We start from the raw sequence: 25173 nt of genomic DNA on the forward strand, positions 1-25173 counted from the left end.
TGTTTATTTATTGAATTAGAAAAAAGTTCAAATGGGTTTAAATTTCTGTATATGTTAAATACTCTTTTCTAAAAGTTAAATATTTTACGGCTAATGGTTCGAACGGTGTAGAAAAATCAACTTGACATGGTTTATTCCAGCTGTTTCTACATTTGACACAAGGTTTCCAAAATCAGAGCTAGATGTCGCTTTTGTGGTTTTTCGTACCGTAAACGATGTCAAGAAGAATTTTTTATTTCTTTTCATTATAATATTTGTCTAGCCAATTTCTTTCGTTATAGCCAAAAGTTCCTTTTATAGTAAATGTAAAAATCTTTGATACAAGTAAATTCTTCTATTATTTTTTATCGTATCCCCTTCTTCCACGCAGTTAGTTAAGTAACAGGTATGTAATAGTCGATAGTACCCACACCACGAAAGTAAAGTTCGAGTAAACAGTTTGAAAAGATATTTTAGTTTATTTCACTTGTATGGGCTTAAACATGTTTTCCAAAGGGAGTTTTGTGTGTTTGTTAGCAATTTCATTTTATCTAGGTAAATATAAGTACAACGTGAAATATAAATTTGTATGCTAGACTTGATTGGGTCTCCTCAGTTAGAGTTAATTTGTTGAAGTGAGCTTGCCCTTGCTGAGGTCACTAAGCTGCTGTTAAGCAGTGACATCGATTTGCTCTCATACATACTTTATTTTCCATGGTCAGCGCTTAGAAAAAGATCTACTATAACAATTATTTCGTATCAGTTTTCCTTATATTTTGTTTTTTTTTCATGTGTGTATTCGTGTACCCATTACCAAACAATTCATTAGAATTCGATTCGTTTCAATTTAGTTCTCATCTTATCAATTCAGTCAGGGCTCTTCTAAAATATCGATCAGCGTTCAGTTCCAAAAATCATCATCATCATCATTTTTCGTGAATACCTTAAGTTGGGTCTTTGTTTCATTGTTGGGGGATCTAAAAGTGCTACAAGGTTATATTTTTCAAATTTATGAATATATATTTTAAATAGTTGTTTATCTATATTTGCTGCTGTGTGGGCTCTACTACTGCTTGACATTGAGTTTCTAATTGATTAATCGTGTGTGAATTTCTAGGGATTAACATAGACACCAAAAACATGATTACTTAGTTCACATCATCCGTTTCGCTCCTCCGTTTTTATAAACCATTAAATTCTTATTGAAATTTATATTGCTTCACTATAAGCTGCAATAAAGTATATCAAAGGCCTGTTCGGGCGGCATTCTGGGGGCTTGAGTTCACTCCCCTTTCAGTGCAATCGTTCGTTTGTTCATCCATTTCGTAAAAATTCCTGATAATGCTTGATTTTCACAACATGCACAAGTACGTGCATGTATCCGTTTTAGTACTGACTATATTTTACTCTGTTTAAAATAAATATTACATGAGACACTCGTTATGTTATTGCCCCTTGATTAAAACATCTGAATTTCTAAAATGTAATTTTCGCATATCCGATAGATATTTTGTCTGTGCTGCTCAAAAAAAAAAATTTAAAACTCTAAATATAATTCACAATATTTTGTTGTATAAATTATTATGCTGGCGGGTGGTTACTCGTTATGTTATTGCTATATCTTTATCAATTATCTGCAAGCACAGATGGATGATATACATATGTATCTATTTATAACACAAAGCTGATCTTGAAGAGGGCAAAAATAGATTGAGTGCGTTGTCAACGCTCACTTTCAACATTTTATCACCCTTGTGCTTCAGCGAAGCCTGTCTTACGTGTCTACCAACTATGAAATGCAAAGTAACCGCCACTGAGTACTCTTAGTACACTTAACGCATAATATGCCTGGGGCTGGGTTACGCCTCGTTCCTATTTATGTACAAAACACCGATATCCAGATAGCAAGTACCCTCGTTACTTAGCTACTATCACACACACTGACTGAACCTGTTGCTGTCGCATTGTTGCTTTGTCAGAGAGGTTTTACAACTAGTATCATAGCTATTTTGTGAGTATTGCTTCATTTTTATACAGGGTTTTTCTTTTGGTAACACTAGGCTTTTCTTACATTATTTATTGAATCGTTTTCCACCTTGATATTTTGCCGTCTTTGAGGGAGATAAGAACTAAGCTTTCAGTCGAATCTGAAATAGGTTGTATTTACTGATTGTGGTAGCAAATGAAATAAAATAAAAATTCATAACTTATGTTCTGTCTAAATATTTATTTATGTAGTACCCAATTGAAAGTGTATATATTGAAGGTTCCTTCGGGCCATGCCGAAGTCATTCATTACACAAGTAAAAGTTTGGCATGTCTTCATTTCGAAACGGCTTCATATTTGTTTTGAAATTAAGACTAGAAACTGGACCTTAGTGTCTAAACTCTACTTTGAGACTGCACTTCTATATGGCGCGATAAAGTCACTTAATAATAGGTTAAATACGTTATGTGAAAGTTATGTGAGGTCATCGAACGAAGCGGACAATTAGACAGATTCAAATATGGTTGCTGGACATGCTCGCACTTTGATGTAATAGATTCTTTTGATTAACGTTTAGTTGTTGGGGGTAAAACAAGTAAACCCAACAAAACCAAGTTAATGGGTTTCCAAAAAAGAACGACAAAATACGAGAGATCGTGTAAAAGTTTGGCATTTTGCCCTAAAAGTTTATGCTATTTTACAAATATACAATGTATGCATATATAGATGTATATCGCTTATGATTTGATTTGACTTGTTGATTGCCTACGAGCTAATAATACCTTAGGTTTGAACTAAGATTTCCATATCGTATGTACGTTAGTATATGTGTATAAGTATATATATATCTATATATAAGTTATGTATACAATTGTATAATATTGCAATTTCCAAATGTTCAGTTTCAATATGATGTATTTTTTGTATGGGTTAGGGATCTGGGCTTTTAATGGATTGAAAGTCGTGGACTGGGTGCACCCATCTGTAGATTACAATACAAAATTGCTTGTCTTCACTTGGTTAATAATAATATTACAATTTCTGTTGTCATTTCAAGGGGGTTTTTCGTCGTCCACAGCGACGTCTCATTTACAAATTTGATCCCTATACTAATACTACTTTCTACAAATATATGTATGTGTAATTATATGTTACGATCGAGATTTTTCTTTACTTTCGTTTGGGTGTTTGTTGACCCAGATTCAAATTCTGTTTGAATTCACCATACATCATTCGCTTTGAATTTTGTATTATTGCAAAATAAGATATTTTCTCTACTATTGTGTTTTTTGTGCATCAGCGCCATATTGGATGATTAAATATAAGTTCTCACACCCGCTTTTCAAAGGGCAGACAGGGAAAAGTATTCTTCTTAAAATTGAGAGCTCCTCTCACGTATATGACAACGATCTTACATTGGTATTCTGCTGTAACCATTTCTTAAAATTGTAAGCAAGATAAAATATAAATTCATTTGATTTTGTGGCTGATTGCTCCAAAAGCCTTATTCAAAACATTTTACCGATCGTAAGCAAGGTCTCACAGCAAATTAATGGTGTCATTCAATTGTTCTCTGATTAAAAATTATTCTTATCTTTGTCTTGTACTCGAACATTCTCATATTACTAAGATTCTTTAAATATTTAAATAAGACAAAATTTACAATGCTCTAAGCGTTTGTTGTCCATTGCTTATCAATGTTAATATACACGTGTTATAAAATGAAACTGAGAAATACACAATAAAAGCAAAACATAAATTAAATACTCTTTCTCTTTAAAATGTATGTTTAAATTAAAGTAATCCAATGGCATGAAAATGAAGTTCTGTCAAAATCAGTTGGTAATAAGTAAAGTAAGGTATTTTTTCAATGAGTTAATTAAAAGATAAGTCTTCATTGGAGAATACTTCAATTTCTTTCGAGTACACGACTATAAGATGGCCTTGGTAGGATCATGGGTAACATGAATTCCCTCTTGCTTGCCCTTTTTTCCATCGGCGTATTTAAAACAGGCCTTTGGCGCCGGCCAACTTACGTCGCCGGAATCACATGAGTCATCATTTGAGCGTATTGTAAATGTTATCCTCTCCGGCCAACTCCACGGTGGTGATGTGCGCAGCGTGCCTCTCGCCCAGCGGTTCCTCGCCCAGGTACACGGTATGGTAGCTGATTGCGCTGCTCTTCACCGCCGCCGTAGCTCCATTCACCTCTATCCGACTGACCGACTGTGGTCCATTGACCGAATACTTGAGTGATGCATAATCTCCATCATCGTCGGGCACATGAGTGAACTGAGTGGCGCCCGAAAAGGTGTCCACTGTGTGCGAGGGACAGATTTCGGCGTATATATTTTCCTTGGTGTAGTCCACAGCGGGAACTGGTCTACTGGCGGCCTCCGATCGCAGGCAGTCCCCGTCGGAAATTACTAGCGAATCGCGCACACTGGAGTAGGGCAAGTCGTCTTCCACCACCGATGCGGGGGATATCGCCAGTTGGTTGAGTCCTCCTCCCAACAGAGAAACTCCCCCGGCTGCCCTTCTTCCAGTGATCGGTTCCTTGGTCATCGCCTGTTGCTGCGCCTTTAGCAACATCAGATGTCGCTTCTCCTTCTCAGCCTCGTGGAGTTGCAACTTTTGCGGCAAGCTAAACAGAGGCAACTGGTGCAAACTGGACGATGACTTACTGTACTGCCTGGTCTTCACGTGAAACTCGTTGTACAGCTTCTCCGTGATGAAGGACTGTGGAGGCGGGGTCTGATTCTCCACATCCTCCAGCTCGGTACCTGCCTCGCTGATGGCGTCATTGTGATTGTGGCTGGCCAGCAAATCAGGTCGTTGCTTGCATTGACCATTGAGCAGCTCAATATCCTGCAGGGACATGGACTTCTGCATCATCGTGTCCAGAGACCTCGGCTCCATGGTAGTCAGCATCGTTGTCTCGGTGTCGGACGCTGCTGTGCTGTTCAGGGAGATAGCATCCTGCTCTGGCTGTTCGGGATTCGCCCCAAAACGCTCCTGCAGAAGCTTAGACATATCCGTATAGCGCTCCATGCTCATTCGCTTGGCCTGCTCATCGAGATCTAAGTCAGATTGATGTTTCTGTACTTGTGGTTGCTGTTGCTGCGGATGATGCTTTCCGAACCACTTCTTCTTGGTAGACTGGAATACACGCATGCGCTCAGAGATGCGATTCAAACTGGATTCCGAGTGAGCTGCAGCAGAAGCTGCCGCTTCCTTGGCTTCCAGATTCTCCAGATCGGATTTGCTGAGAAAAATAATGGAATCCTCCTTCTCGTGCGCTGCTGCCATGGAGCTCTTCTCGCGTCTCAGGATCTTTGGAAAATGCAGTGGCTTCAGGATTCTTAGCCCTTCTCGATTTTTGCTTCCCGAACGTTCCGAGCGCTGAATTAACTCAATCTCCACGAGCTTCAGGAATGGATCGCAGTTAAATTGACAAAACTTGAGCATATTCTGCACATTCGTGTTAGCGAGCATACGTTGTTCGGAGTCAAAGCCTAAATAACTCTTTACCAACTGAATATCCCGACTGGGATAGAATTTTCTCAGCTGCAAGGGTGTCTGGGTATCGACGTCTTCAATGGAACAGCCAACGACCACGTCCTCCTTGCTCACTTGACTAATGCATAAGTGCTCGGGAATGTCGGGTCCACCTGGACCGGAGATATAGCGCAGTGTTAGCGGTAACTGCTTGGCCGCCGTCACCAAAGCACTCAAACGATGCACGCACTCCGGATTTAGCTTGCGCTGCGCATCGCCCAGTTTCTGAAGCAGCTGAGGAATTCCCGGCTCAATCTCGAAGAACTTGCCCTTGGTGGACAGTGGGACGTACAACACCTGCCGGTTTTCATTAAGCAGCTGGGCATACCGGTTCTTTTCCTTCTCCCGTCCCATGTATCCACTGCCATGGGACCTGGTCGCATTGCCGTTGCCATGCTGCGACATATTGACCTGATCCTGTTTGCCATCCTCGAAGACGGCCAACAGACGGAATACCTGCCCGCCCCTTGCCGTCGTTTTCACGTACTGTGGTCGTCCCTTGTTTATGGGCAGGCATCCCTCGTGCGTCGGACTGCTCGTACTGTTGGGCGAGGATTCCGTAAACGCCGGCATGTTGTCCACTGAGACAAACTTGTAAACCCGTTCCCGAACCAGCTGTATCAGAGATCCGTATTGTGTGGCCGTGGGGAGACCCTTCTCGCTTAGCATCGAAAAGTAACCTGCGGGAAAAAGAAAAAATACAAATGTTAAAATTGTCCTTGTATCTTATTGTGTATGTGTGTTTCAGCTTTTAAGCTGGATTCATCTAACCATTATATATTTCATAAATAAATAAATTACAATTGGGTCAAAATAAATGTTCGCAAAAGCTTCGGCCTCTCAAGGTCATGAAAGCATTAAAAAAAAATAGCACAAATCAATAATTAAAAACTAATTTTGAAATCTCTTTGAACAAGACAGATATTTTGGTTCCGTCGCTGAACAAATCTGTTTACTGTCTAAAATCTGAAAACCATTTTTCCGACAGCTGACAGCTTCGAACAGAATATAGTAAGTACACAATTTGCAATCCAAAAATGAGTACAATAAAAATAAAACAAATAACGTGACGTGCGCCTGGCCGTAGTATTGAGATATATGTATATGATTTTCTTAAAATAAAAGCATTTTTTGTCAATTAAATACAAAACCGACAAGTTTGATTGGAGGCTTTGTAAAAAATAAAATTCGAATGTAAAAAGTGTTTCAGTTAGCGCAGGTGAATTTTACAGAAAAAAATGCAATGCAATTAAACATTATATGTATCGATGAGTCCATTAATCATTTAATTTGGTTCAATTCGCGCCACTGAGTTTAAGTTATAATGATACAATAAAAAAATTGATGATAAAGAGGGACTAATGCAATCAGCGTCGAGACCAATTGAATCAACACAAGAAAAATCCAATATGCTCGTGCAAATTGAATCACTCCAATTTGCCATCCATTTTTTCCGGGCATTGCAAGCCTAATGAATAAAATGATAATACCCAGCGTCGGAGAGTCTATAAATGGGCAGATTGCATAATATTTGCACCCATTGGTTTACATTGCGCCTCGCCAAACGGCTGTGAAAAGTCACATGGCGTTGCGATTTGAAACAATGGCTGACCGCACAGTACGGCGAAGAAGCAGCAGTGGGTGGTTGGGTGCTGCAGGTGGTGCCGGTGGTGCTGGTGGTGCTGGTGGTGTTGCTGGTGGGCCACCGAAGAAGTCACCGCTGCCAGACAGACTGGGCCAAAAACCATAACCACCGGCACTGGAACCCCGAATAGAGCTCATTGCATAACGCCTGATGAGCAATAGTTGCGATTACTTTCCATTGTTGAACTGTGACTGTGTCACGCAAAAAACATCAAAGTGCGGGATACATATGTCTGTTTGGTATGTTTAGGGAATTGTGTACTTAGTAACCTTGCACTGAGTGATCAGAGTTCGCTTGGCTGACTAAGAGAGTTGAGTTGATTACGAGTGGACCGTGTAATCAGGCACAACTAGTCAGTATCTAAATGCATTCGTCATGAGAACACTAAATTGTGCCTTCAAAAGACCCGTCTGGATTATGTAAATGGGCATGCGACTACAATCTACCGTTTTCGTGCCGAATCAGTCACAGATTTTCCTTCCATTTTTTTTTTTTAATCATTCGGTTATGACCTTAGCTACTGCCAATCGGCGCATCAATCGGTGGGTCATTGAAGTTAATTTACTGTGAGCGATAAATTAACTTCCCTCAATGGAATGACAACTTGTTTGAAGCCGCCCTCGTCGGAGCCAACTTGTAATTACAATTAGCCGCAGCACTTAGGTTCTAGCTGTTCTGTGAAAAATGTATCTTTCGCTTTTGCAATTGTAATAATCAATAAATAGCAGGTAATTAGAATGCAAACGTACTATAAACCTGAGATAGCATACATGTAATAAAATGACTATTTAACTATTGTTACAATCAATTTAAATAGTTCATACTCAATATGTTTGCTAATTGATTTTAGTTTATTAAAGATATATACTGTTAAGCGATATGACAAATTGTTATTTATGGTTTGAATAAACCCAGAACTCGATGCAATCATCCACTTCTGAAACTCACCCGGAAACTCCTGTGGAATGAGCAGCGTTTTCTTGCGCTGCGATGCCTGAGTCTTGGCGTTGTGTCCGTGGTAGATGTTGCGCTGTCGCACCAGCCTGTAGAGCAGAAAAAGCTCATCGTGGCCGGGTGGGGTGCCACCGTTGCTGCTGTGGCGACCGTTGTTGTTTTGGTGACCAGAACCAGAACCAGAACCCGAGCCCGAACTAAGACCAGGACCAGAGCCAGTTCCGTTTCCGGTGGCGCTGCCTCCGCTGGACGATGAATGGGTGCCGGTGTCAATGTTGCCACTGGAAATGTTTCCACCACCACTGCCACCAGAACCAAACGGATTCGCTCCCGTCGAGGAGCTGCTCGATGCCGCCGTGGAGGAGCCATGCGATGAGCTGGACTGCAGCGTCTCGTTGGAGCTCTTGCTCGCATGCAGGATGCGAACGACTCGTGGCAGGGAATTCCGCTCAAGGAACTCAATGGCAGTCAGCGCACCCTGAAAGATACATTGTTTATTAGTTGGAGTTTGAGTTTATTTAAATAATTAAGATTTGAGAGTATTTCTAAATCGAATGCGGTTAGGAAACTTACAAATTGGTAAGGAATAATTAACCAATCATTTTGCGCGATTAGAAAACTTTTTGACGTCATGTACACGAGAACATTTTATATAAAAAATTGTATTTATTATATATATATTTTTTTTTCTTAATCCTAAAGCTTTGTACCCTAATCTGCTTTTACGATATATGTTATTTGTAGAACATTCTTTGGGGGATTTGAAAACCCGTTTCTATAGTTATTCGATTTTTTTGCCATCAGATTGTTACTATTTGAATTTGGTTTGGCGTAGATTTTCGTATACTCTCTGCCTCAGATGTAAGTAAATATAGTATGTAATTATAGTATAATTTAATCTTACTTCGCTGCTGCCCTTGGAGGCCTTGCTGTCCCCGGTGGAGTAATCGCCGCTGCCATTGAGTGCGTCACAGTATCCGGAATGGGCACCGCCCAGCAATCCTGAGCCCGATCCCAAGCCGTAGGTGCTGTTGTTGGCACTGCCGCGCACGCGTCGTGCCCTCCGCTGGTTCAGCTCGATCTCGTTGCGGCGAGCTAGGCGGGCGTTCTCGAAATCGGCCACCGAGAACATATTCGAGCTGGTGTCGTGGGAGTTGAAGCGCCGCAGTTTGGGCTTGCGCGCCCCGGCCGCCGAATGGTGGCCGTGATGGGCGCCAACGGCTGCTCCACCTGCAGTGGCAAGAGCATAAAGTACGAGAAAAATTAAAATAAAGAATAAAGAAACGCAACGCAACGCGGAGGAGTCGTGAGTGAGTGAGGTAGCACATTGTGCATCGGTGAGGTAATCGCATAAATATAAATGCACATGTGAGTGTCTAATTGCCACCCCGTTGTCTGCAGTGGGAAAAACCCACACACCGTCGTATCAACTTCCACATCTACGAGTACGGTGGCAGAGCTTCGTCTATAATGAATTTCAGTTGGCGTGACGCAACAAAAAAAAAAAAAAAAAAAAAAAAGGCAAGTGGTTCAAAACTGTTGCTAAGCGCAGCTAATTTTCAGTCAACGGTCAACGAGACGATGACACACAGTGGGCAAATATCGCCCCAAAGCGTAACCGCAAAATTAACAAGAATTTTCGCAATAGACAGGAAGGAATGTCGAAAGATCTTGCACTGAATTTAAAGTGGGGAAAATCGAACTTTTATTGTTCAAGACGGCCATTTTTAGACCACAATAAATTTAACGCACTGAATGCAGCTAGCACCTGTACACAACATTCTTGCCCGCTCGACTTTGTTAAACATCTTTTCAAGGCTAAATATAAATGAAAATCTTTTAGCCAAAGTTTTGTATATGATTTGAAACCTACGAACTTCAAGTTCAACTGGCCAGAAAGGCAATTTATCTCTATCTAATAATAACATGCAAATACTAAAAACGTAGGTATACACAAAACTCAAACTGCTCTATTTGCACTCGATTCTATAATTCAAAGTTTACTAATCAGTGCTTATTTTTGCGTTTTAACAAGACTTTATTTGCAATACAAATATATTGACTATCAGCTAATTGATACTAAATTTTGCTATTGACGTTATTCATGGGTCATTAAAAATTCCTGCTTGTATATAAAATGCTTGAAAATTGCTTAAAAACTTGTGAAAACATTTTAGATTTATTTCCAAGCATAAAAATTCGTTATCGAATTAAGTCAGGTCAACGCTCTTTGTGTAAGCTATTAATCAAAGTATTTTATTATCGATTAGGTCATTTCGATTCGCATTTCCGTGTTATTGATTACTTTTTGAAGACTTGCTAACTTTTTGTTATATTCGAATGCACTTGAGTTAATATCGAGGAAGAACTGCGGAGGTCTATGACATGACAATTTTAAGGTCGAATTGTATTTTTGGCTGAAAGATCCAATCGGATCGGATATCGAGGCACTAATAAAAGAGTCAACAACTGGAGGCGATTAACGGCACACAAGTACGTAGACAACACAAAAAGATAACACCTCCCTCATGGGCAACATATATTGTATTATATCGTTATCGGGCCGACATCCAAAAAAGCAATTGTCTGTCGCCCCAAACAATACCGCATGAAATCACTTAGCCGTATTCGTTTTTTCCCGATTTTTTGAGTTGCTTTAGAAATACATATGTGTAGTCGAGTAAATAAGCGAACTTCGAGCGTTGCAATTAAAAAGAGATATCGCGATTTTTGATTGCTCATTGTTCGAATACGGCCCATGGTGCGATTTGGATCCGCTGATTGGTGGTCGGTGGCGCATTACTCACTTTAATTGCGCACATTTGGCTTAATTTTTTGCCCCACACACAACACACATTTAATAAATGCAGGCGAGGGCAGAAATCACAGTATAACACCGGGAAGGGGCTAAAACGTTTTGTGAAATTGCTCTTATCTTTCGTGAAATATCAATTGCAGAGTAGACTTTCCGCCAGCGAGCGAGAGAGTAAGCCATATATACATACATATAAATAGAGAGGGAGAAAGCTATAGAATGGGTGAAGGGGGGGTGTGAGTTTGTCACGTTTCGTGTGAAATTATGCGAATCGACCCGCGCGCCTTTTGCGAACAGAAATCCCCATACAGACAACACAACCACCAGTTAGAAAAAAAAATGCTTCTGGTAACGAGACTATTGTACCCTTCCAATTCGATCTAAACCCTTCTGCTGATCTTACCCTTACCGCAATTTACTGCAGATACACATACTTATCAACAATATGACTTAATCTACACATCTTAGTATTTAATGGTCGAGATTTTTTTTAGAACCATTCATATTTTTGAATGGGTAGACAAAATTAGTCTTTCTGGGTCGTCTTCTTATCTACCATATATTTTATAGTTTAAGTGAGTAATGTTAATCACTTCATCTCTTTATTGTTCAGAGTGTTGATTGGTATTCCATCCAAACTAGCTGGCCATAAAAATAGCACATGTTTCGGTTTTCACTTTTAAACGTTCTGCTCGGATTCGATTTGCACAAAAATAAATATTTATACGATTTGGATTCGCTTTTCACAAAAACCTGTACGGTTGGTTATCAAATAGTCGAATTATCTAATTCAGATGAAAATTCGATAATCAAGAACTTTAAATCTGTTTTGAACTCTCTTTGTAATTACACCACCATTGAAATTTATTACAACTTTGTTAATATTGCACAAATAAATTTTCAACTATTGAGTTTCAGTTACTGAAGTTTACCTGTAGTTGTAAACTTGGATCTTTTATTACGTGCTGTAAAATCTTGTAATGGCGCACCTTGTACGGAAAATGACGTAGAAATGCACGCATTTTTAAATAATTGGGTGCTTTACTTTGTTGTAAAAAATTAAATGCATTAGTTTACAGCAGCAACCAGTTGTTCGTAATTACCATACTATATTGTGTGAAAATAGTTAGTGCCACTACTGTTTCAGTCTCATAAAGTTGTATTTTTCAAACTAATTAAAGGAATCAATGAAAAAACATTTTCATTTTCGAATTGGTATAAGTGAAGTGTTCAGTTTAATAATATTATGAGTGTATTAGGGTTTATCTTTTTGGTACATTCCATTCCCTCCGCAGGATTATAAAGTGTATATAAGGATGATCTGAATTACCATACCCTAAATGCAGAGCATTTACAAAATAAAAGCAAAGGCGACGTCATTGAGCAAACAATTACCCATTGCGCTCTCCCGCTCTCCTCTCTCTCTTACGCTCGCTTGAAGCGCGTGCCTTGTCAACCTTCCCCACCACCCCTCCTTCGCACTAACTACCACTCTTCGCGCTAAGCTTACCGTTACATGCAGCTGCTGCTGCAGCTGCGACGCTGTTGCTGGGTGCGCCCGCTGCTGCTGCTGTTGCGACCCCGTTGCCGCCCACTGTACCAGCGCCTGCTCCACCCACTGTGGAGCCAGGATTTGTAGTTGTTGCTGTTGTTGTTGTTGCGCCCTTAGTGGCCGATGCAGTGGGTGTTGTTACTGCTACCGCTGATGTTGTTGTTGCTGATGCTGCTGCTGGACCGCCGGGCATGTGCGGTCTACTGTTCATCAGCCAGTTGGCCAGATGCCTCTGCCGCTCGAGCTCGATATTGGTGCGCTGCATTCCGAGTCCGGACAGTTTTAAGGTCTCGTTCATAATCGCAATCAATCAAAACGAAAAAAAAAATGAATGCGCCACTGCAACGAGCGGACGCGTCGCCGCCGTCGAAACGAATGTATTCCAACTCGGTACGTCTCGCGATGTCGATTTTCAGCGACCAACTGAGCAGACTTGTCCGACTGCAGCGGCGCCCTCCTCGATCGTTGCTGCTGCTGCTGTAACGAGAGAACCACGGAGAGCGAGGAAGAGAGAGGGAGAAAATCGTGAGAGAAAAAAAACGGAGAGCACAAAATGCGCGCACAGTGGGCAGCGTTTACATAAGTGGCAGCGCGACCAGCGGAACTCAATTTCGCACAGTGGCCTCAATCTGACAGCTGCACACTCTCACAATTATCGGCTAAATAATATTTACCGAGCTGCTCAATTTTGTTTGGCAAATATTTTTGCCTTATTATTAGACTACCTACTTATTTATTGAGTGTGGTTTGGGCATTGTAGGGTACCTAATATCGGGGAGGTGTGTCACTCCCAATTTTAGTTTATGCATTTCTGAATTATCCGTATTTCACAAGAATGAAATAAAAAATATCTTATTTCACAAAAAGCTACTGGATGACATATTAAAACGGTAAGATTTAGTGCTTCCTAGAAGGTCGTTTTTAAAGATATTCAATATAATTGATTTCTAGAAATTTAATTTAGTTTTAGTTTTAGGAATTTCTTAGTTGATCTTTTCTATTTTATATATTATATTTATGCGACACTTAAACGATAAGTTTCTTTTTTTTGTTGCCCTAATCAAATGATCAACTAAATTAGCAGCTGTGCAAACCATTTTGCAGAGTTCATATACTCCGAATTCAAGTGTAACAACAACAATTGCAAAATGTGTAAAAAGATGTTGAGCTTTAGCAAAAAAAAAAAATATCCATCGTAATTGAGATGGTTGCTGTGTGCCTGTGTGTGTGAGATGGCTGTGCGTGTGTTGTGCATAAATTAAAATTGCGATGACGATGACGACGTTATCAGAAACTCGGCTCTCTCGCTCTCCCGCTCGCTCACTCGCCCGTTCGTTTGTTGGCTTGTTCAATGTCGCCGCACCTTTTCAGTTGTCGACCGCCCACCGCCCAACGCCCACTTCGCCACCTCCCGCCCACCACCCACTCCTCGTGCAACAGCGTAGAAAGCAGAGCCAGTTCGTCTGGCGTTGGCAGCAAAAACAACAACCGCGCGTCATCTTCAAACGTTATGCGACAGCGTAATCGGCGCGATTGTTAGAAGAGTGAGCGAGATGGAAGGCGGAGCGAAAGGGATGGGGATAGCGAGGGATGGTAGCCGTCTTTAAACTCGCACGGGCACCCATAGATAATTTAATTTGGGGATGCGCAGAACGATTTCTTCAAAGTTAATCAGCTTATCAACAATCGATCACTCTATATTAAATTGCTTTAAGTGGTCAAATGTAAATATTTAAATATAATGATATTGTAGTTTAAGCAATCGGCTGTTGCTACCTCCGCACATACATACATACATAGATCGGTATTGATTTTTACTGGGAATCAATCCGAAACCCCCACAACTCCACCACTGTTTCCCCACTCGTACCACTCATTGTTCAGCACGTTTTTTGGTATTTGTTGGTGTTTTGCTTTATTTGCTGCTTTGTTTTTCTTTCGTGGTGGCCTGGCTCTTTTTATGTGCTCTCCCAGGAAAGAGTATCATAACTTTGTCATAATGTTGGCAAACCATTCGACCGGGGGAATTAAATGCCAGAAGGCATCAAGCCAAAAAACCTAAAAACAGTGTTGCTAACGTTTCAGCATGTGGCTATACACCGCAGACAATTTTACACGTGTCTCAATAAAAGATTAATAATCTATTCAGTTCAAGAGCTCCAGAGATTATGTTCTAAGCTCTTAAAGTGAGTTATAAAAACATACTTTATAAAAAAAAATTGTTTTTCAAAAATTCCACAAATATGAAACTTGTTCAGTGTAATTTCGTAAGCATGACGAGGCATAACAAACGATCTACATACAATGTATTATTTTTCGGGGTTGCTATGCCAAGCTTTTCTATTGAAACTATGAAAATTGAGTTGAACGATCTGCAAAATTCTGTACATATGTTTGTAAGCACATACATATGTATGTATGTGTACAGTATTAAAGTACTTATAGTCGGAAGCAGATGTGCATATGCTATAAAATAAATATGTGTGGACTCTTTTGTATCCGGAGTGTTCATCATTTTGTTTTTCCTCCTTTCGGAACACTTGTGTTTCAAAAAACTTGGGAGAATAGTCTAAGCACCAGCTGTTACCTCTTAGTGATATATGTACATACATATGATTTATGATGTGTACAAATCTGTCGATTAAATTCTTAGTCATACATATAAGAGTATTCAGGCCTCGCGACTTGTTTAAGGCGTGGGCGATTTCTGAATCGGAATAACTGCATGTTCATTATACTTTAGATTCAACCTTGAATGCATCTTATCGGCGCACTGAAATAATATAATAATAATTGCCGTATTGAACTGATGTAATCGTGTGAATATAAGGAAATGGGTTGCTAATGCACTAATGCATGAAGATCAAAGAGCGGACTATAACCACATGATCAAAACAAAAACGATCGTGATAAGATCATACGATATGACGTATATGTGTATGTGGTTAATGGCAATGATCTATTTTTAAGACCATGTAGATAACAAACTCTTTTAACTTTTAATCATGTTATTCATCCATATGATCTTCATTTAATACCTTCAGCTTGTATTTTCTGATTAGATATTGAACTGATATATTATAAGAGCATACGGTTTTCGTTCAATTTGATTAATTTGCTTCTTCTGGCCGGCGTTCGTTGCCTTTTGTCAACTGGTCCGCGGGTTCAACTAATAAAAAATAATCGCACGGAATTCGCGTATTTCTAGCCACCGCCTCAGGTGTTTCCCCAAGGGGGGTGTTGGCCCATTGTCTGCCCACTTTTTGTATAATTCATTTCTATGCGTAGCTGTCGGCCTGTCAGCTGTCGTCGCACTTTTGATGAATCACAGGCCTGACTGCCCAGCACAACCCAGCACAGAGTGGACGGACCCAGCTAAAAATACGCGCGAACTGAAAATGCAAAATTCATGGCCGTTCTACGCTTTTCAGCCGCATGGAATGCGGTGAAGGCGCTCCTCATCGATACCAAATGAACAATCGCTGGTTAGTTGGGTTCGGTTAGCCGTAGAGGAGGAGACTGCAGACTTTTGGGGGCGATGGTGCAAAAAAAACGCCCCGCCGAACTCCACTCATCCATTAAAGATAGGCGACACCGTCGGACTGTCGGTTAAACTAAAGCTTGGGTTAACATGGGTCAACACTTTGGGTTAACGTGGGTCAAACACTTTGCTCTGAACATTCTTGATCATTAACAAGATCATTGAAAATTTATACAATTAGAACCTACTTGAAAATCGAATCAAATGAAATGAATCAACAATTAGTATTTTTCTTAAAATTTAATTTCGCTTTTACAATGATAATAACAAATATAAATTATTTATTTTTAAATTTTTGTTTTTGCGAACACACAATATAAAAGCTTACACATAAAAGATTATTTTTTGAAATTACTTTAATGGAAGTCATGAATTTACGACAAACTTTTTGCAATTGAGCACTAAATACCGGAAAAATTTACATTCTGTGCACGCAACTGCACAGCATGACAATAGTATATTTAAATGGTTGTTTTAGTTGATAAAGTGAATGCCAGATACATATTTCAACAACGTTTTCGACGGACATTCTAAGGCAACAAAGCTTTGTGCGACCGAAAAGGTCGAATGGCCTAAAGCCGGCGTGCTTAAGACGTGGCTTAAATGGTCTTACTGTCTGCAGCTTCGGTCAGTCTTGGCCAGCAGCCGCCAGTAACAAGGGTGCAATTCGGAGGTGGAAAAGTGGCTTCGACCACCTGACGACCAGACCCGATGTTGCCGCACTCATGTGCAACTAATCGACGTGTGCTGGTTTATTGGTTTCAGCTTGGGTCTCTGATGCGGTGGCAATTACGCCGCTTCTGCATTTCGAATTTTGCATTTTGCATTGCATTTCGCATTTCGCATTTTCCATTCAATGATGTGGTCAGGGCCCAGCGATGGGTCTTTCAAAGTACATGGCCTAGCTTATGGCCACTATAGCTATGCGGTTGCCCCAATGCACCGTTAGCCAAAGGAAGACGCGAGGTGGAGCGGCATTGCTGCGGAGCACAGCATGTGGTCACCCGCTCTGCACTAGACTAGACTCGAACTATACATACAATGTGCTCTTAAGTTTGCATGTTTATGGTCTACTAAACGACGAACAATTATTTATCAAACAAGTGGCAAAGAGAATAACGATGAGCGCGAATATCAGAGTGCTGTGTGGCAAGGGGGTGGGGGAAATGCATTTTCCAACTGAATTGATTATGATGCTGGGCACTACGGACCTGACGATTTCGCTTACTTTGACCATAATAATGATTACAAATGAGAACGGTACTGGCTGGGAAGGAAATGGAACAATGAAATGCAATTTGCAAAATGTGTCTCAAAGAGGAACTGCCTCGAATGGTTGCAATTGCAAATGAGAGGAAGCCAAGTGTTGGTTAGGTCCATTTGAATATTATAGGCAGACAGTCTACTCTTGAAGAACCTAGTAAATTACTTATTGCAGCAGTCACTAAATTTAAGCTGCACTAAGTATTCTATATGTATAATCATTGAACGTACTTCCCTTTGTGCAGAGCTAACCGTATCATTATACGCTGATATAACTTATTTATAGACTTTAATAGAAAAGTAGAGCAAGTATGATATTATTATCACGCAAGCAAAGTTATGCCAATATCCACAAGAGAATTTAGATTATTTTATCGGAACAGCAATTGCCCGCTTTCATTATCGTTCTTTAACAATAATTGTATAGGTCGTACTTATTCAAGTTCTTTAATTCACTTTGTACTTTAATTTGCATGCCTTTTCCGACCCTTTGTACAAATTTTCTTGCGTTCATCGTTGTCAAGCAAAATGAAGAAAAATTCCGAATAGATGAAAATCGTTTAAGTAATGCTCAAATTTACAGCTTGGCTGAGCAGCTGACTGCCTCCTAAAATAAAAGCAGGGCAAATTCTCAGCAGTAACTATTTTCATTTCGTCTTACCATTTTTGTTTTCTTTTTCTGCCTCTTTTGTATTTTTGGGAGTTTTATGTTAATGCTTTATAGCTCTGGCCACGCCTCGCTTAAAGTTAAAGTTCGTTGCGGGTCTAAAGCCCCCCGAACTTTTATGCGTCTGCGGTGGGGCTCAGATGGGTGGGCGGTACTAGCGGAGAGGTGGTGGTGGTACTTCGGTTGGGGGTAGGTGGCGCCACATCAGCAGCTGCTGTTGGCCCACAGTTAACTGTACTAACTGTGTTGCCTGGCACTGCGATTTATTAACAGTTAGCCAAAAGCCCGGATAGCTAGCTACCTACCTACTCAACTACCTACAACTGCTACAATTATTGTAGTTATTCTTCTGCTGGGCTCCACTGACATCGTTGTTGTTGCATTTGGAAGCTAGCCCCAAAATTTATTGCCTGCAGCCACATGATGAATGATTCTGATAATAATATTTTGTTATTGCCTTTTTGCCTTGGGTGAGTTTTTCGTTCGGTTCTTCTCCGCTTTTTCTTTTTTTGCCGTTGCTCCAAGTTTTGAGCTGCGTTCTGTTGCCAAAAATTGAAGTCACCATGGAGCCATGGCCAAAAAGACCTTGCCACAAAAAGCTGTTAAATTCGGGCTATCGAGTAAATATATGTGTGTGTGTGTTTGTGCCCCATGGAAGTTGCCCCCTGCTGTTGCGACGGCCGCTAAAATAAAACATTCGGCCAACTGACGAAAACATAAAGCAAAAGTAATAAACTAAAGGTTGTCATAAGAAAACTTAGACGGCGAACGGTCGGTCTTAAAGGGAAGCTCATTTGTCTTCAAATTTTTCAGTGCATGAACTGCACGTATAACATTTTTTAAAACATGAATTCACAGTGTTGGAAAATTTGTTTTGAACTTATTTTGAATTTTGAATAGTGTTTCTCCATTTGTTTTAAAGGTATTATTTTCTAGTTGAAAACCTTTCCAGGAAATCTACAATTGCACCATATTTTTGTCGTTTCTTTAGATTACTTTTTACAAATTTAAATTCTAAGAAAAATAATGTTTTACTTTTCAGTACCGAAACAATTGTTTAAAAGTACTTAAAATCGTGTAAAAGCCGCTTAAAGTTTAACATTCTTACGACCTTGGCAAGGCAATTTGATACAATAATTTCCGCGGAATTTGAAGAGACAGTTGTGCATGGAAAGTAAAACCATTGTGGTGGTCGGAAAACTAATCCCGAACGGGGAAGTAGACTGCGATAGTAGACAAAAGACAGCATCAATGTCGACACGTTAAAGCTCCGCTCACACAGCGAGTACATTTTTTGACAAATTTATGATGATGGAATTTTAAGTGATTTTTAACGAGTGTCTGCAGCAGAGACGTTGGATTTTCGGCGAAGCACTGAATACTACACTCTCAGCTGCAAAAGCCACTGTAATGCTTGTTTTGGCCATAGTTAGCTAATAAATATTTAAATCGCTCGCATATAATTGCACACAGAAATAGTTCAATCAAGGGGAATATTTAAACATTCAACTTTGTTTATTGCCATTGCAACGAGAAACAGTATAACGAGCGGAAAATGATCGGAAAATGTTAATAAATTTTGCCTTCGACAAACGGAATTTCTAGGCATCTTCTTTGGGGCTGCCACTCCCATTTGGTGCCAACTGCAGAGGCGCCCCATAGATGCGTAAATTGTTGATGCCACCACCTGTGCATTCGACTGTAAAATTTATTGATTGCACACATAGGCCCAAATAGGCATCGGCAATGACGCAGATATTGGTATCCATGTATATACGCAGACCAGAGGCCATTTTCATTTTGGCCTATCCAACACACAACTTGGAGATTCTGTAACGATGTAAGCAAATTTTCGGCATAGATGTTATATTTACTTTGCCATATTTTTAGAATTTAGCTGTGCGTCAAAGCTTAAAGTTTGCCTTTGAAATGGGCATTTAAAATGAATTTCTAGTTTCTTTCTGCACGTTGTGCAACTAAACCTCAAGTTGCTAAAAAAGAAACCACAAGATACCTACTTTGATATCGAAATGTCCCATCCTTTGTGATGGTTTTCTTGGTGGGCGTAGTCGTGCGTGTGATTGACAAGCATTCTCATTGAATTATTAATTATGTAATGCGAAACCGATCGACTGCAATTTGCATGTGAAATGAGCCTCACGCGCTCACAAAGACTAATTAAGGTCTCTGGCGCTGTGGTTTTCGCAGAGCTACATATATGTAGGCTTGAATGAAAATTGCACAAATTTGCATAATATATATACACCTTGATATTTAAAATGCAACGCAACAATCTTTTCAGTTTGTTACCAAGCCACACGCTGGCCATTAGAAGAATTTTCCCGTGGCCCATGAGCACGGATGGGTTGTGTTAATTGCACTCGTACAAATTGGTCACTTAGGGAAATTGGTATATGAAAATGGGAAAATTAGTTTGTTTTCTTCAGCGCGAAAAGAACAGGTCATCGCGTTACGCAGCTCAGCAGGCGTATTGAAAGCAAAGGATATTGATTTCTAATTTTCAGTCAAGTGCTGCAGACAATTGAATAAACAAATTATATGCCAGCCAGTAAGTAAAGTAACTGAGAGCAATACTTTAGTTTCAATGGAAATGCATTATTACCAAGAACAAATATGAATTTAAGCTATCAAAAAGTGAATCCTTCAGTTACTTTAGTATAGAATCTATTGGTTGTATGAGCTACCGAACTGAGTGAGCCAAAAATGATGTTACAAGTGCACTTCTTGCAAAATCGCACACATTTCCGATTGAGATCTCCGAGTTAGGAATCCGCAATGCCGTGGAAAAAGCTGGCAAACACCCACACGCACTCCACGAGGATTGCGATGGCAACCAGCTGGGCAACCAGCGAAAAAAAAAGGAAAATAATAATAAAGATTTAAGCCCGGCAAATGTTTACATAATATGGACCACAGCAGCATCCGCAGACGCGTCGAGACTCTCCAGATCCCAGACGGTAGGTGTGATGTTTGAACTACACTCGACTGGGCCGCTTGCGATGCCCGGCTCGTCTTTACTTTGCCTCACTTTGCCGTACACCACTCCATTCCGCTCCACTCCGGTGCGCATTGCTTCTCTGTTTTAAGGCTACTGTTTTTGCTCGGGCTGTGGGGCTGTTGGTAGCCAGGCAATCCAGCCCGCCCATCTGCATCCTTGTCGCCAGCCCCATCCTTGAATCCTTCCAGCTGCAGTTGGTTGGCGAGGCGACTGTGTCGGCGGCAGCGCTGGTGTTATTAACATTTCTGTTGACATCCTTGGGGTCGCGTTTTGGGCCCCGAACACGGCGAGATATGAACGGGTGTATTCGACATGCAAGCATTCGAAAAAGCGTTTATAGAAAATCGATTTTTACAAGTTTTAATATGTACATGAAAACTACTGTTGCACGTATCGAAACGGAATGATTTAAAGTAGTTTAAAATTTAATTTATAGGAAAATCTTACAAAAATGTTTAAATCTAAAAATGTTAAGAAGATATCTGCACTTCATATTTTTTAAAAGAACTCATCAATGTCACGGTGTTTCTTCTTAGTTTAACTTAACTTATGCCTTTTCCTAACATACACAAGTTTCATATCTCATTTAATACTGAGTATCATTATGGTCGAGAAAATAGCGTTTCGCTTTCTTTTCCCCCCTTTTTTTTGATGCCTTTCTTTTTTTTTTTTTACTCTTTTTGTGTACTTAGCCGCCTTCTCAACTCAATCTTTCCATACGTGAAACATTTTCATTTTACTTTTGAGTGCAGGCATATACACTTTTTATTTTATTTTTTTTGCACATCTGAAAACGACTCACAGACCCAAAAAGAACGAAGAAAAAAAAGTAACATGGAAAAAATTATTTATGTGTATATGAATACGTATTGTTGACATATTGAGAGATTGCGGCAATTTAGACCAGACGACACCATTTAAAAAGCCATTAGGCTTTGCTCCGTCAGCTCATAATTACGAGCACAATGGAATCCCCCATTAGTAGTTGCTTCGTAGCCAGCCAGTAATCCACTGGCCAAGTCAACCGTCTTCCGAATGTCTTTCCACAAGCTGCGTATTCTCGTTTTCAGCTCGCTGATCAACTGCTCATTGTGTGCCCATGTGGTGTTCGTTGATCGCTTCACCTTCACTGTCGACGATCGAGACCTGTTCCTGTCCCAGAGTGCGGTGGTCGAACAGGATGGCAATCGCAGTTATCTATCTGGCCATATGATGATTAATCGATTGGTGAATGATCTAACATTGACTTCATCGATGGACATTACGCGTCCTCAGCGACCGGAACTGCGGCTATATAATGTTCAGCTTAACTTCTGTTCGGTCCTCAACAATGGTTATAAGAATAAGTTTATCAGAATGCTGTACAATAACTATGCGGAGTTCCTGAACACCAAGCCCAAGTGTCCACTTAAGCCGGTGAGTTGAAAGTAATCAATAGATGGAATATCAATTTAAATCACTTGTAAAAAGAGATATCAAAAGTGTAGCACGCTTTTCGGTACTTAATGAACATTCTTAGCATGGTACCATGTTTTAAGCTTTCTTGAAATTGTTTTAATATTTTTAAACCTTTCTTATTTTTAGAATTTTAACTACTCCCTGCATAGGGCCTACATCGACGAAGCCATGCTGCCAGATCTACTGCCGGAGTGCACTTATCGCTTGAAAATGTCCTTTAAGCACAAATCCAAACTATTAGCCCACATGCAAATTGATGGACGATTGCTCAGCAAACGTTAACACTAAAATATCTTTAATTGCTCGTTTTCAATAAAATAGAAAAGAAAATTATGTGCAAAGTCCGAAAACAATTTTCATATTGGGGATTCGGTTCGATTACTGCGATAATTACTGTCACATTAACCAATCGACGGGCATGTCAAAAATGGTTCATAAATTGAAACATGCATGAGTTTGGCAGCATTGGAATACATTATTCTAATGTATGGTAAGCCCATTATGATTGTCCAAATTATTCCATTATATTTGTTTACATATTTTATTTAATAATAACGCATGTGCAGTCGATTGGTGTTTAATTTCACCGCTTGAACAAACGAAATAATACAGCAATATTCAATCAGCAGTTATAATGCCTTAAAATCAAAAATGCCCAGCGTTTTTCATCATTATTAAAATAATATCATTGGAAACCATCTTTAATTAAAAAAAACGTTAAATACATGTCTGATTGAGCGTTGAAAAGAATCACCAAAAGGAATTTTAGTAAAACAATAGCCATGAAAACGTTGTATTTCATTTGTGGACTTTATTTCCTTATGGACGTGGCTAAATGTGAAAATCGCAAGTTACGGATTTTCTTTGATGAGTTTGCGATCAAGTATAAGGTGCCAGACGTTTTCGAAAAGATGGATTGTAATTTGTATCAAGCGAATAATCGAAGCTACGTCAACGCCGAGATGAAACTGAAAAGGGAAGTTGCAGATTTTAATGTTCGCGCTGTAATGGAGTTTTGGAAACCAAATGCCCAAACTAAAATGAAGTTGTACGATGTTCGACTGGATGGATGTCTTATACTCAGAACTATACACAAAAATAAACTGTTCTACTTCTATGTGAAGAGTTTTAAGAAACATTCCAAAGCTATTTTGTCGTGTCCCTTTAAAGCGGTATGTTTCACTCAATTAAAGTAAGACTTTTCATAAATATATTATGGTTTTTTCAGAACTTCACCTACAAAATGGATGATTGGTTCTTGGACGAAGAGGAGATGCCACCTTTTGCTCCTGTTGGCCAATTCCGCACGGTCACCGAATATTTTAACCAACAACGATTGATAATACGTGTTGTAGCACATGGTGCAATATTGCCAAGATCATAAGCCTTTGATAAAAATGAAACATTAAAGATAAAAATAATAGCCAGCCATTTTACTACATTATTAACACAGCAATATTTTACTCAATCCACTTGATACGTAAAAAATGTTTTTAAAAAACATCAATTATTTATTATGTTCAAATCATTATACAAGAATATCAATTAAAATAGCCTTGTTCGGATGCACAAAATGGTGTTTTTTTTTCTTACACACTTCTACTAAAACTATACTAATTATTTTATTATCAACCAACGAGTTCTTAATTGGCTCGTTTTATGAATGTACCATAATCCATATTTGTGCCCTCAGCTCTCCTAATCGCAGTCGACTGTCATTAAAATGAACGCGTTGGCCACGTCTACTTTGTTTTGGCTACTGTGGTTTAGCAACCCCATTTGCCTAAAGTGTGAGGAGCGTAGTTTTCGCATAAAGATGGATGAGTTTGCTGTTAAATATAGAATGCGCGCTTTGATACAGCATATAGATTTTCGAATCGTCAATCTGAACAATCGGAGTTACGTTAACGGCGAGATGATAGTGAAGTCTGATGTGGAGGATATATTAATGCACACAACCATGGATTTCTGGAAGACATCCAACCAGAAGAAATTAAAGCTATATGATGGTCGCTTGGATGCATGTCAGTTCCTAAAAACTTCACACCGAAATGGATTGTTTAAGATTTACGTGAAGAGTTTTAAAAAGCATTTACATGGAAATCTATCTTGTCCTTTAAGAATGGTGAGAAAACCACATATCAAACTGTATAATATGTAATAAGAAATGATTTTCTTTTTTAGAACTTTAACTATACCTTGACAAATTGGCACATGGATGAAAAGGATCTACCGCCGTTTGTTCCTTTGGGAACTTTTCGGACTGTCACAGAATATTTTACACAAGAGCGATTGGCACTGCGAATTGTGACGCAAGGAAAAGTCCTTTCATACAAGACGAATTGAAAATGAAATAGAATTTGGTATATATTACTCAAGGATGCGAAAAGAGCCCCATGATTGCATTTTTACTTTGGTATCAGGTTACAATAATATTTCTTGCTTCTAATATAACAAAAAGAAGATTTAATCTTCGCAAAAGTCAAATAAACGAGTCATTTATACATATGTATGCCTATCAATACTAACATTTATATATTTATTAATGTCAGCCTCTAAAGTAACAAAATTTTAAAATTATTGAGCAAATTTAATTATAGAAATTCTTAACATTTTTTTTTTTTAATCATCAAGTTAAGTTTAAATTTTATTTGCTTGCAGCTAGCAATTTAATTCGACAATCGATTACAAGGAACTTAATGAATAATAATGACAGCTAGCTTAAAAATAAATTT

The 25173-nt window shown here is 39.4% G+C and overlaps 4 protein-coding genes and 1 long non-coding RNA gene across 11 annotated transcripts in view; 4 read left to right on the forward strand and 1 right to left on the reverse strand.

Moving 5' to 3' along the window:
• Positions 1–438: 438 nt before the first annotated feature.
• Positions 439–25173, reverse strand: part of LOC6617881 — a 43031-nt gene continuing 18296 nt past the window's right edge. For 3 of the 5 annotated variants that reach the window (XM_032713902.1, XM_032713904.1, XM_032713903.1), the window contains exons 4-6: positions 9028–9353; positions 8118–8601; positions 439–6204 (exon numbers count right to left, since the gene is read on the reverse strand). In XM_032713902.1, the coding sequence (XP_032569793.1) occupies positions 4025–6204; positions 8118–8601; positions 9028–9353 (2990 nt within the window). In that variant the 3' untranslated portion in view covers positions 439–4024. Of the gene's footprint in view, positions 6205–8117; positions 8602–9027; positions 9354–12448; positions 12968–25173 lie in introns of all 5 variants that reach the window. The other 2 variants (XM_032713901.1, XM_002042153.2) reach the window with 2 other exon arrangements.
• On the forward strand, positions 7029–8190 carry LOC116800199. The gene is made up of 2 exons (XR_004361196.1): positions 7029–7897; positions 8085–8190. It is a non-coding gene; the product is annotated as an uncharacterized LOC116800199 (long non-coding RNA).
• On the forward strand, positions 20447–22771 carry LOC6617883. Of its 3 annotated transcripts, none has more exons than XM_032713906.1 (3): positions 20447–20530; positions 22051–22396; positions 22565–22771. In XM_032713906.1, the coding sequence occupies exons 2-3, from the start codon at positions 22190–22192 to the stop codon at positions 22718–22720; spliced, it is 363 nt and encodes a 120-aa protein (XP_032569797.1). In that variant the 5' UTR covers positions 20447–20530; positions 22051–22189; the 3' UTR covers positions 22721–22771. The 3 variants fall into 3 exon arrangements, with proteins under 3 accessions (XP_032569797.1, XP_032569796.1, XP_002042191.1); XM_032713905.1 differs by lacking the exon at positions 20447–20530 and adding an exon at positions 20841–20939; XM_002042155.2 differs by lacking the exon at positions 20447–20530 and having other exon boundaries at positions 21776–22396.
• LOC6617884 lies at positions 23221–24109 on the forward strand. The gene is made up of 2 exons (XM_002042156.2): positions 23221–23610; positions 23667–24109. Exons 1-2 carry the CDS (start codon positions 23221–23223, stop codon positions 23820–23822), a joined length of 546 nt encoding a protein of 181 aa, XP_002042192.1. The 3' UTR covers positions 23823–24109.
• On the forward strand, positions 24162–24826 carry LOC6617885. Its single transcript, XM_002042157.2, has 2 exons — positions 24162–24563; positions 24623–24826. Exons 1-2 carry the CDS (start codon positions 24162–24164, stop codon positions 24782–24784), a joined length of 564 nt encoding a protein of 187 aa, XP_002042193.1. The 3' UTR covers positions 24785–24826.

This window comes from Drosophila sechellia, chromosome 2L (assembly GCF_004382195.2).
Source record: "Drosophila sechellia strain sech25 chromosome 2L, ASM438219v1, whole genome shotgun sequence".
NCBI classification, from domain to species: Eukaryota; Metazoa; Arthropoda; class Insecta; order Diptera; family Drosophilidae; genus Drosophila; species Drosophila sechellia.